The sequence below is a fragment of the Sceloporus undulatus genome, chromosome 6 (assembly GCF_019175285.1).
Source record: "Sceloporus undulatus isolate JIND9_A2432 ecotype Alabama chromosome 6, SceUnd_v1.1, whole genome shotgun sequence".
Taxonomy (NCBI): Eukaryota; Metazoa; Chordata; class Lepidosauria; order Squamata; family Phrynosomatidae; genus Sceloporus; species Sceloporus undulatus.
In genome coordinates, this window is record NC_056527.1 from 13,493,107 (window position 1) to 13,506,037 (window position 12,931).

The 12,931-nt window shown below is 39.6% G+C and overlaps 1 protein-coding gene across 3 annotated transcripts in view; it reads right to left on the reverse strand.

The window, feature by feature from the left end:
- Positions 1-7,829: 7,829 nt before the first annotated feature.
- The window catches only part of NCAPG2 (non-SMC condensin II complex subunit G2), a 59,782-nt gene continuing 54,680 nt past the window's right edge, over positions 7,830-12,931 (reverse strand). Inside the window, exons 27-29 of one of the 3 annotated variants that reach the window (XR_006104757.1) lie at positions 12,701-12,888; positions 9,726-9,831; positions 7,950-7,967 (exon numbers count right to left, since the gene is read on the reverse strand). Coding sequence is in view for 2 of the 3 variants with exons in the window: in XM_042476539.1 (XP_042332473.1) it covers positions 7,916-7,967; positions 9,726-9,831 (158 nt within the window). In the remaining variant the exon portion in view is untranslated. Of the gene's footprint in view, positions 7,968-9,725; positions 9,832-12,700; positions 12,889-12,931 lie in introns of all 3 variants that reach the window. The other 2 variants (XM_042476540.1, XM_042476539.1) reach the window with 2 other exon arrangements.

The following is a 12,931-nucleotide window of genomic DNA, read 5'->3' on the forward strand; positions in this document are numbered from 1 at the left end:
AGAGCAAATACCACAATATAAGTTTGTATGCTTTCAGGGTGTAGAGAAAGTCTAACGTTTATGGGATATATCACAAATACAGAAAGACATTACAATGTGTATGCAGGACTCAGGTGGGGCTGTTTCACCACAGATTGCAGAATACACCTCTTGGTAAACTAAACCCAGCAGATCTTTTGTACAAAGTAAAATTTACAGCAATACCTAACAAAGTAAACTCAACAGTTTCAAATATAATTGGTGGTGAATCCCAGGACTAAGGAAATAAGAGTGTAAGATAAATGAAATATACACATGATGAATGGCAAGCATTTCACCATTACCTTGCTTTTTATTTTTTGCAATGTTGGTATACTACCAGCTGAAAGATGAGTTTAATACCCAGTCAATAATTGCTTTATAAATTAAATACTTAAAGTAATTATACTACTACTCCCACCCTGAATTTGGACAGTTTTCTTTGGTTAATGTCTTGTTAAAAACTGAAATTTTTATGGCAGAAACATAAATTTCACCTCCCAGCTTGCAGTTGCAGTTATAAATAACATGTCATTAAATGCTTTGAAGCCAGAAAGCAAGAAAGCAAATAAAAAGAAAATCTAATTTTGCTTATAATATCTAAGTGTGTTTTTCATTTTTTTAGTTTTGCAAATATAGCATTGCAACATGATTACAAGTATTTAGAGTTATCCATAAAATTTTGGGGCATGCAAACTGGCCAACAGGCTTAACTGGTAAGAAATGCCTCATTTTCTCACCCATAATTAGTTTAAATTCAAGACATTAGAGGCTTAGTCTTATACAAGTTATTTTTTAATGGTTTCTATGTGTCTTGCTTAGTAATGCAGTTGTATTTGTCAGTATGAATGTGACTACCTGTAAACAGAATTCATATCTGTCTTGGCTTATGAAAAACCTATAATTGCTATGGCTCAGCCTCCTCTCATAATTCAGTCTAATGGTTTCTGATGTGCCTCACTTAATTTTATTTATTGGTTTGTTTGTTTATTACATTGTATCTCAACTTTTTGGTGAAGATAGTGCTGAGGGAAGCTAATAAACATCAGTAAGAACAAATGTAAAAATCTATAAAAACAAAAGAGGAACAACTATTGAAATGTCACAATAATAAAAACCATTTAAATCATCATAGTACATAGTAAACATCAAAACAATTTTGAAGACAATTTTGAGGAGGGAAAGCATCTTCAGAGTCCACTGATCCCACAACTCCTAAGGAAATGTATTCCATAGTCTGCGACTGACACCAGAGACAGCTGTTTGCCAATAAAACAGGTCTTCACAGTGGTCAAGTATTCTCAATAAGGTGTCCTATGTGCCAGTCAGCAAGTGTCCCAGGAATCCAGTGATTAGAATGCAAGAGCTGTCCAGTAGTTAATTCAGTCCAGACCAGGTCCATCAGAATGAGGGAGATACAAGAGAGTGGTCTTCAGCCAGTCCAGGAATCATTCAACTCAGTAGTCCAGATAAACAAAGCCAGCAACAATTAAAACAGAGTCATAAAACTGTGAATAACAGAAACACTAGAGCTGCCCAGAGCTTTATGGGCAGCTATCTCCAAAACACCAGGTGCCTAATTATATCAGGGTCTCCTACTTTACAAACACTTGGAACAACACAATCTCTCCTTGTCTCATATTGCTCCATGAATGATGGCAATGGGTCTTTGGTGTCTGCAGCTTCCTGCTGAGGAGTAGGGTTGTCCTCTGCCTCAACCCTACAAACTCAGAAAGACCCTTGTTATTAGGAGCTGCAGATACCTGGCCATCTGACTCCTCTTTTCTATCTGAATCCTCTAACTCCAGTGGATAAGTTATGACAGAGGGCCTTTCCTGAAGATCTTATCATCTAGATGGCTTCATGGTAAGACAGTAGATCACTTAGATAACAAGCCCCCAGCTGCTTAGGACTTTATGGGTAATGTCTATTAATATGTTGATTTGGGTCACTTGGAAAACAATTGACCAGTTAATATATCTCTGCAGTATGTCAGTTAGTAGCATAAATGCTAAACATTGCACCAAATGTAGCACTCAGGCACTTCAAATGTAGCCCCATATGAAATTCATTGCAGAAATCTATGCTTTTCACTAATGTCACATAGGGCAGGAATGGGAACATGTGACCCTCTAAGTGTGTTTGGATCATAACTCATGCCATCAAACCATATCAGCATAGACAATTGGGCCATCTGGAGTTGCAGTGTAGCACTTCCCCAACTCTGCATCCTCAATATTTGACTACAGCTCCCAATCAGTCCCAGAAGGCACAGAAAATTACTCTTTTAATTAGTGAATATTGGGACTTTCAGAACAACACACCTGGAGGGCAGAAGGCTGATGCAGGCAATTCAGGCATTGGACCCAGACGTAGTACTGTATAGACTAATTCAGGTCCCATTGATTTCCATGGGTCAATGTTGCCCATAACAAAATGTGGATCAAACTACATATAGTAGGTTTAACTCAGTGGCGGGTTACAGACCGCCGAAAAGCGGTGGCCTGTACCCACCCCTTTCCCCGCCGGATTGGGGCCTCAGTGGCCAGAGTGGCAGCCGCTGAGGACCCGATCCACCACTTTCCAGGCCGCGGGGAAGCGGCAAAAGGCCCCTTCCCCGCAGCCTGGAAAGGAGTGTCCTTGGGACTTCAAGCCCCAAGGATACCCCGCGGTGGCGGGGAGGAGGAGGGACCACTTGGCCCCTTTCTCCTCTGCATCGCTGGGTGCAGCTGTCTGAAGGCTGCGCCCAGCAACGCAAACGGAAAAAAGGAGCTCCATTTCGGAGCTCCTTTTGCGTCTGGGGAAGGGGCGCACTATGCACCCTGGTGCGGTGTGATGACGTCACGTCCGTGCCACCCCGTACAGAGGTCGTGATGTCGTAATGGTGGCAGCTGTGTGGAACGGCTGCCGCCATTTTGTGTGTGCTCCGCGCATGCTAGGGTTGGGGGCATCTGGAAAGTATGCCCCTTTCTAACAGGGGAGAACAGCATGAAGTCAGGACACATGGGGGAAAGCTTGTCGGAAGAGAAAGGTCTTTAATTCCTTCCTATAGAGATCAAGAGAGGTGACGGAGCGGAGCTCGTCGGGAAGAGAGTTCCAGAGCTGCAGGGCCGAGATGGAAAACACCCTTTGTGCAGTCAAGGTGTATTTTGACTTAGGAACCCTTTGTACTAAAGAGGGCACAAGAGCATAGTTTAGCACTAGAATGGTGGGTTGTGGTGCTTATGGGATAGACAAGTACCCCAATTAAGTCTCCTTCCAAGTTAAATTTATCATTAAGTTCTTTCCTCTTTCCTTGCCTTCCTCAGTTACTCCAAAGGTTACACCCAGGGTTTTGTTTTTTTTAAAACTGACTGGTCGCTAGCTACTCTATTTGTTTGCATAGCTGAAGGTTATTTAACTACCCAGTTTGCCAGCATTGTAAAAATTATTTGAACAGTGACTCAGCCACGAGTATGTTAATATATTAGATAATATTCCGAGGACTGAAAACTTTTTAGACCATATCCGCTTAATGAAATAAACAGAGGAGCATAACATAGCTTAAACTCTAACCCATGCATTGTGGAAGGAGTGCTGCTATCAGTTAAGATGAATCCATTCAGCCTTCTGATGAGAAAACACGAGAGAATTCTTTTCATAACGGCAGCAGTGAGTTCAAAAAATTTTCTACTATATTTTCAAAGAGCGCCAGCAGCTCCTAAGATCCTGCTCACCTCATTAAAAACCGCAGCAGTGGTGACTTTTTTTCAGCTCTAGCAGAGAAGTATATTCCAATGTAATGTTTGTCAAATACCAAGGGGAAGAAAATGGAGATGGAAACCCTTTTAGATTGAGCCGCAGTAAGATATAAACAATATTGATTCTGAGAGATAACTAGTAGCTTGTGAGGTGCTATTTGGTCCCTCAGGCCGAAGCTAAATGATAATGGCTTTTATGCATTGCCAAAGCACGGCAGCTGGAAAGGAGCTTGAAAAGGGAGTTGGATTCTGAGTTTGAGGCGGAAAGTGCAGTTAGTGATTACCTGAGAGAATAGCTGGAGATAAGGCTTGCATTAAATGAAAATGCTAATGATAAGTGAGAGTTAACTGAAGACCTAAGCATCTGTTTAGTGTTTACTTCAGCACATTTGGAACTGAGCTAACATTAACAAAAGCCCTTCCGGAATTAGGAGGAACAGAAATCTATATTTCTATGCAAAGTCGTCTGTAGAAAATCCAAACTTCAGAATCAAAGATCTTCTTTTCTTGTATGACTTTTCTGAGCAATAAAGCATCAGGTCCAAACCTAGCACTAAACTGTATTCTCGTGAAAGATGGAAGTGTGAACTATGTGACCCATATGGCCTCAGGGACCCCCCTGTGTGCCTCCCCCAGGTCCACAGAGTCCCTCTTTAAGAAGATATTTGTTTGTGCCCATATGGGAATAGGACTACATTTCTGTTACCCCAAATGCCAAGGTTCCAGAGGGCAACCACAACCAGTATTTAATGAAGGAATTTTATTAGCTCAAATAAAGCTGCTGAAAGGGCTTTGGGCAACTAAAAGCAGGGATCAAGCTTGTGTATACTGGTCCCGAGAAACAGAACTCCAGAAAAACATGCATTAACACATACAAACAAGTAGCTATATAAAAGGTGGTAGCAAATAGTGATTTTTAGGATTGCATAAGGTGAAAACGTACCTGATTCCAGAAGCAGGGGTTCCAGTCAGGGGCTCTGTGAAAGGAAAGTGGTTCAGCATACTCCTTGTGGATCTGACTTGGTCAGCAGTTGCTGAAGAGTCAGATGAGATGGACTGTCTGACCTCAACACATTGTAGTTTATTGCAGCACCAGAGCTCTCTTACAAAGAGGGCTAAATGTCTTACAAAACTGCATTCTCAAAATTCCATAATACTGAACAATCGCAGTTAAAGTGGTGTCAAACTGGATATTTCAAGTGTGCAACAGCAGCCTAGACATAGCTAAAATAATGTCCCATACTTATAAGTGTGGCATCCATGTCAGATAAAATGCATATGATCCTATTCATAAAATCATGGTCAAGGCTCTCTGAAGGACTGTATCTCCCCTTTAAGAGTCTGTCTAGGCTCTATAATATCACCAGCGGAAGCCTGTTAAGTCCCATCTCAAGGTTCCTTTGGTGCAAATGCGGGAGAGCCTTCTGGATGACTGTATCCAGACTGGACCTTTCTCACTGCAAAGGCTAGAATGGCTCCATTCTTGTAATTTTAAAACAAATTCCATTTGTTTTTAAAAATCTATTCTGACAGAGTTCCTAGGAATTGACTGTGAGGGCTTGTGTGTGCTATTGATGGTGCGTTCTGCTGCTTTTTATCTTTTAATGAATTACTTTTAAAGGCTTTTGATTCTAAGTACTGTTCAATTGTATGTTAATAGTTTCTAATTTGATAGAAATATGATAGAAAGAAAATCAAATAATTTAAGATGTGGTGATGAGTGAATGAGATGGTGGAGAAGAGTGCTAAGGGTACTGTGGACAGCCAAAAAGACAAATAGCTCTTGCCAAACCTCATTAGAAAAGATGGTAATGCTAATAAAGGTGGAAGGCAGTAGAAAGCAAGCTAGACCACGTATCAGATGGATAGACTCAATCAAGAAAACCATGGCTCTGGCTCAGAACAGTTGAGGACAGAAGGTCTTGGAGGTGCATCATTCATGGAGTTCTCATGAATCGAAGTCATCTTGAAGGCAGCTGACAACAACAAAATGTTTTTATTTCTCTTTTTGCTACTATTCTAAACTATATATGTTCTAATTTTATAAACCACCTTGGGTCTCAATATTTGGGAAAGTGTGGGTTACAAATGAATTTTGAAATAATCTTCCTTCTCCTTCTCTTCCTGAGGATCCCAGGCCCCCCAAAATAGTTCTTCTGGACAACATTGGGTGTATACCTAATGAGATATAAGCCCCATTTGTTACAGAATAGGTTCTGAATTGTGATCTAGTCTTTAGTCAAAATATAGTCATGTTAGTCTGTAGAATCAGTACATAGAGAGATCTTGTAGCACCTTTGAGACTAACTGAAAGAAAGAAATTGGCCGCTTGAGCTTTCATAGACTTCATTTGCATCTGAAGAAGTAGACTGAAGTCTATGAAAGATCATGCAGCCAATTTGTTTCTTTCAGTTAGTCTCAAAGGTGCTACAAGATCTCTCTACATACTATTTTATTCAGTTACTGTTACATTTGCATTTCTCCAAATGCATTATATAAATTCAGGTATGGCATAAAACAAAAATCTTCAGGCATTCGGCATGTATATGTAACAAACCTACTGTACCATTTCCATGACCAGCTAGAATAGTAGAGGAATTTTCCACAGAGTTCTGTTCAGAACACAGAACAGTGATTAGTCCTACAAATCTGTAGATAATGCTCGTTCTTGACAGCATGAACAATAGACTCATTTTAAAACAGAATGACCTCCATTAGTCACTCAAGAGAACAAAAGGCCAGAAAAAAAAAAAAAGAAAGGGAAAAGGGAAAAAAAGGAGAGTCACGTTGCATACAAAGGAACAATTTTCAAGCTATTTTGCTTTAGATTAGTTACAGTACTGTATGTAGTTTTGTAGGTAGCAGATTTCTGAAATTTTGTCTATATCAGCAAAAGGCTGAAGGAGACAAATGCCCCCAAAATGCATTTGCCAACACAACTTCTGAAATACTTTCCAGAAAACCTAGATATGAAAACTAGCTAGCTTTTAATGTGTGCTCAAAAGTAAACCACCTCAGTTTGTAATATTAACTTCCAAATAATCAGGCTTATGATTGCAGCCAACATATTTCTTGAAAAGAAAAAGAGTTTAAAATGTATTTGTTTTGCTACAGGACCTGTGTTATGTAGTAGTGCTAACTTGTACTGTTCATGTACAAATGTTAATTGTTGTCAAGTGGAACTACAGCACATCTATTCCCTCATTGCCCCAAATCAACTTTTAGACCCATGGCTATTTACTGTCCAGTGGGCATCAGAAGGGGCATACAAGGGGTGGCTCTGTTTCTGTACCTGGATACACATCAAGGAAGGTGACATTATTACTGTGCATCCAGCTACAGGAACAGAACTGGATGCTTCTTTATGCTCTCCCACATTCCCTCTGCCCATAAATAGCTGTGTTGAGATTGGCTCCAGCTGCTAAAAAGGTAGATTTTGGGAGCCAGTAAAAAAGAGATGGCGTTGTTCCACTTGACAGAACTTTATGGCATCTCTTCCTGATTCAGGATCCATTTACTATTAAAGCTACAGCAGCCACCAGCCATATCCAGCCTTGCAACGCTAGTTGTAGACAAAAGATGTGTAACCTTTTACAACAACAAAGAGGCAACCTATACGTTCATTTATTTTAAAAAGAGATAACATATGATATTCTCAGTTATTTTGCATAAATTGACCCTTTATCACCCATCTCATTAACTTTGGTATCAATACTGATAGGCAAAATACACTTAAAGAACAATTAGTGCTTATTTTATCAATATCTGGCTGAATTACTTGTAATAGTTCTGTACAGAAAAGGTGCCTCTCATAAAATTGTACAGTACTACTTCTGATTTAATATGAAGAGTTCAGGTTGTTCAAAAGAAGGGGCAGAAAACATAGCAATGTTTTTATAGAAGTATATTAGCCATCTTTAATAGAAGTTATAAAAATATTTCAGCATTTAAAGAATTTTTCTCTACAGTTATTACAAAACAAGCATACCATTTTGTTTTTAATATTATCTGTGCCTGCAGTCAAAAGAAATGCCAATCAAAACAGAGTTTTTTGTTTTTTTGGAGGAGCACAAAATATTGTAAAGTCAAGTAGTTTAGTTCTTTGGAAAGGCTGAATGCCTCATCTTTGCATTTCTGATCTGCAAATAGTTATATGGTCATGGGTGGAGTATTTCATTCAAAGTGCGCATAGCAGTTTCATACAGGATTCTGGAAAAAAAAACAGTGAGTAGCTGCAATAAGTTATACAAATGATGAACAAATAAGCAAATATTGTCTTCCATCAACCCAAACATCTGTTCATAACATATCTGATGCTCTTATGCAAAATACTGGATGTCAGATTGAAATTACACAGCACTATTGGAAAGCGTTTTACTGTTTAAATTTATCTTTCTTAATCAAGGCCATCAAACAGTGATCTTCCTTTTCAGCAGCAGAAATACTGGCTATGGACAGAGATCCCTATACTGAAGACTAGAAAAATTAACAACCTCTAGCAAAAAGCATTCGATGTGCGGTGCCAGATGTTGGGTATGTCTCCTCCGGCAGCACTTTTATGAACCAGTGATCTGCATAAGTTGTGTGCATATACTGTATGTTTTCAAGATTTTAGAAATACAACTTCAAAAACTTTAGACATCATGTTAGCATACAGGGTACAAAATGACAAGCCGTGCACTACTCTTTCTTTCTCTTTTGGCTACACCAATGGGAAAACATGTAAGCTTTCATTTTCATCTTTCACTAATCACAGTGTTATCGAATTTGGATTTATATAAATTTTGGGTGCCAAGCGATCGAAAATCATGACCCTTGACTGACCCCATCACAGCCGCCATTACCCTAAAAGCGAGCTGACCACGTAGCCAAGCAGCCTTGCTGGACCTGGTCATAGGAAAAGGTAGATTTAAACCTTGAAGGAACCAGTTCTGGGAGCTGCCCTACCAGTTTTCGCAGGCAGCCTGAAAGAATGAGGACAAAAGAAGTTTGCCTCACCTATTGATGGCATCAAGTACTCAGCCATCTAGATAGTGGTCCTCTCCCAAAGAAGTGGCAGACCCTTTTTGTGTATCTAGATTTTAGTCCTCCTTTGGGCTTGTGAGCTAAAGTTCCAAACCTCAAATTCTGTCGAGCAACTGCTCCGGAGCTCTCTAGGGCACTGTGCCCTGCTGAAATCACTTGGGCAAGCCAAAGCCCACTGTCTCTTTCGGGCCTCTTGATAGCTTAGCCTGCTGGAACTTAGCTCCTAGCCACCGCTGTCGCCGCTTGCTTTCCCTGTTTCCCGCGGCTGTGTCCACCTTCCACCATCCCTCACATTTGTCGCTTGGAGAAGAGGTAATTATTTCAACGGTGCCTCTATCATTTCTCCTTTACTCCCAAACTCTTCCCCTCCCTTGCTTTAGCATTGAATGTGTGTGTGCATGTGTGATCCCTTTGTTGTGTGGCTTTAATAAATGTTTATATTTTAATTGCAACTCATTGGCATTGGAGTCTCTGTTTCTTGGGGTTGGACTAGATGGTCTCTGGTATACACATAGGGACACGATCCTGCTGCGTGCATTGTTAGGACACGCCTCTCGTAAATTTGAGCTAATTAAATTCCCCTAATTCGATCCTTCCTAACAACAGTATGTACTTTTACCCAAATTCTAAACTGTGGCATTTAAAGTAAAAACTGTTTAAACACACCAGTTTCATAATGCCTGGTTAATGCTGAAACATTGAACAAAAGAACTTCTGCCCCCTATTGCTCTTCACCAGCTGAAAGGAGAGGAAATCTTTCTATGACAACAAAATGTTAAAAACATATTTCTTTAGCTACACGTGGACCTGTATACTTACCACTTTTATAACATACAAAGCCAATATACTATTTTTTGATGTGATTTTACAGAAACCATGGACACTAATAAAAGACAGAATTATTTTAAAGAAACTGACATTTGTTTTTTACACAAAGTTTACCTTTGCACACTGCCAATGTCTTCCTTTGTAATCTCACTGTATGAAGTTAGCTTCCTTTGAAGGGCAGATGCAATATCTTTCACATATGAAGGTTTATTCTTACCTGCTGAAAAAAATATGCTGAAGATTGGTGAACCTTACTGTGATACAGAAACAGGCCTACAGTTGCACCTCCACATTTGACTTTTCCAGTTTTGATTATTTGCTGATTTGATTAATATGTCCTCTCTATGAATCCCTAGGTTGTCCTTTTCTAGGCATTCGTAGGTCATCCAGCATTATTCTATGTCAACCCTTGGCAGATGTTGACCATAGAGCTGCACTGGAAGACCTAGAGATACCTAGACAGATGTATCTCGGGTTTAAAAAGTATTTTTAATGGTGTTTTTTTCCACTTTCACGGAGGTCCTGTGTCCCTAACCCCAGTGAATGTGGAGGGCCCACTGCATATATTCCCTTCAAGCATCAAGCTAAAAACTCATCATGCATGGATATGTTAGGGTTTTTTTTTAAAAAAAAATGTTTATCAACCTACTGATCACAGCAATACAAAAAAGAAATTAAAGAGAGGTGTCTTGTACCTTGTACAATATTTAAAAGAGTAACAACATCAAACTATCTGAAGGACTACTTCAGACGTACAGAAAATAATTCCATAAAATGGTGCTACAATCTATTGTTTGCACCTTTACAAAAATTACAATTCAAAAGTATGTGTGGTATGGTCTTGACAGCAAATGAACTACATGGGAGTATCTCTGACCACAGGCTACACCTTGAAAATGTCCTTCTGTCATCAGAGAAGTGACTTTCTACATTTTTACATACTTTACTTAGAAGGGAAACACATTCATAGCTGGAAGGAATATTTGATACTAAAACTACTGGAAAAGAGAATGAAATGGTCAGGGCTGACATGTTCTCTCTGTCAATGTCCAGAATCCTTTGCTTGGCTGGAGATTTGGCAAGCAATTTGCCCTGCCTAGACAACTCTGCCAAACAAAGACTAAGGAGAGAAATCTTTTTTTTTTTGTTAGCGCCGCTTTCCAGGAAGAGAGATATGGGTCACTCAGTATCAAATAAACAAAGGAGTCCACAGAGTCACCATGGAATAGTCTCTTCCAGTATCACGGATGTGGATCAATGCCACCCTTACTTGCAAGCCTAAGCCTAGTTACAAATTATGAACTGACCCAGTTACACATTTAAGAGCACTCTGAACAGATCTCCAAAATCAAGACTGAACTCTTTTAATATTGAGAGGTACATGTGAGTGACCCACATTGCCATTCAATATAGAAGCTGTGAAAATAACTCAGGCTTAAAAACCTCAAACAGCTGTGACGACAAAACTATCCCAATTAGTTAGAAACAAAGAAAGTCCATTTTTGAGTACCGTTCAGCTCTAGTAATTGCGTACTCTTTATGCATCAAGTTCATGGTTTTTATTCAACTTAAAGGCATGTTAAGAATTTTAGGCCACAGAAGTTTTCCTGATGGATCAAGCCAAAGGTGCTTAGTTCACAGTGTCTACTGTTTTTCACAACAGACATGCAGGCCCAAATTCCCAAAGCAGGCCATGACAGTAGCAATCCTGTGAAGTTTGACTCTAGGATCTAGTACTGAAAGTGTGCTGTCTCTGAACATGAAGCATACCTAATAGACCACACCCCTGGCATTAACTTCTACAACAGCAGCAGCAACAACAACAATACTGATTTCTTTCCTGCCTCTCTTCAATGCTTGAGGTGGGGTACAGTACATTAAAATACAAAACACCATCAAAAACACATAAAGCTAATAATTAAAATTTGTTATTGTTGTTGTGTACCTTCAAGTGATCTATTTATGGGGAACCTATCATGGGGGTTTCTTGGCAAGATTTATTCAGAGGTTTGCCATTGCCTTCTCTTGAGGCTGAGAGAATGTGACTTGCCCAAGGCCATCCAGTGGGTTTTATGGCCAGGCGGGGAGTCAAAGCTTTGTCTCCAGAGTTGTAGTCCAACGTTCAGATCACTACAGCATGCATAAAGGCATCAGAATGCACGCATAATTTAGAATGTACAAATTAAAAAGTCATGATTTAAAATTGACTGAGTGGGCCTGCCGAACAAGCTATGCCTTTAATGCTGTTCTAAATGGAGTCAGCATTTTCAGCTGCTGTATCTCTTCTGGGAGGTCATTCCTCAGTCTGGGAGCAGCAGATGAAAAGGTCTTCTAGAAAACTATTGCCTATCTAGTCCTGGCTGGTAGGAGCAAACATTTCCCAGAAGACCTGAGTGTACAGGTGGATTGCATGGGAGAAAGCATTCCTGTAGGTAATCTGGACCCAAAACATGTAGGGCTTTAAAGATAATAACCAGCACTTTGTCTGGAAACTAAAGCCAGTTTAATTGAATTCATAGCTACATTTGGATGAAAAATTAAATCTTTAAAATGTTCAAATGGATCAAACAAAGCACATTTTTGAAGCACAGCAGTTCACTAGACAACAGAAAGATGCTCCAATTCAATACACTGAAATGCTGGGCTAGCATGACAAATTATCTCACCTGGCTTACAACAGCTCCAAGTGTCCTTAAATAGTTTACTGCTGTTTAGAGACTTTAGGCAATTATTTTACTCAAACAGCCTGTGCAAATAGCTCTGCCTGAATTGAACAACACTGGCATTTCTGTTTGTTACCCCTTTCCTAATAATCCCTAATGAAGAATTTACCTTTTCCATTGTGGCTGCCTGTCAAATCAGTATTTTCATTCAGTTAGCCATCATGACTCACAGCTATTTTAAACACCATCAATGGGTATACAAAGTTATGATTTTTGCCCCAATGTGCATCACTCTGCACTTGCAATGAACTTCATTTGTCATTCTGACATCTATTATTCAGTTTGATAAGATCTTTTTGCAGTATTTCCCAGTCCCCTTGGGCTTCACCATCCTGAAAATCTGGCATCATCTGCATACATACTTACCTCCCTGCAGATCTTTTATAACAAGTTAAATGTCTCTTCCCCAACACAACCCATTTGAGGGGAGCAGGTCACAGTATTTCTCTCACTCTTTTCCTCTCCACCCCTTGTTTACGTCCAGTTCTGGTTCTTTAAACAATCACTGGTTCTATGACTAGTTTTTATTCAGTTTTGATGAGATGTCCAAGAGTCTTTTTGGAAGCACAAAAAGCACAATTACATTTGTGGAACTTT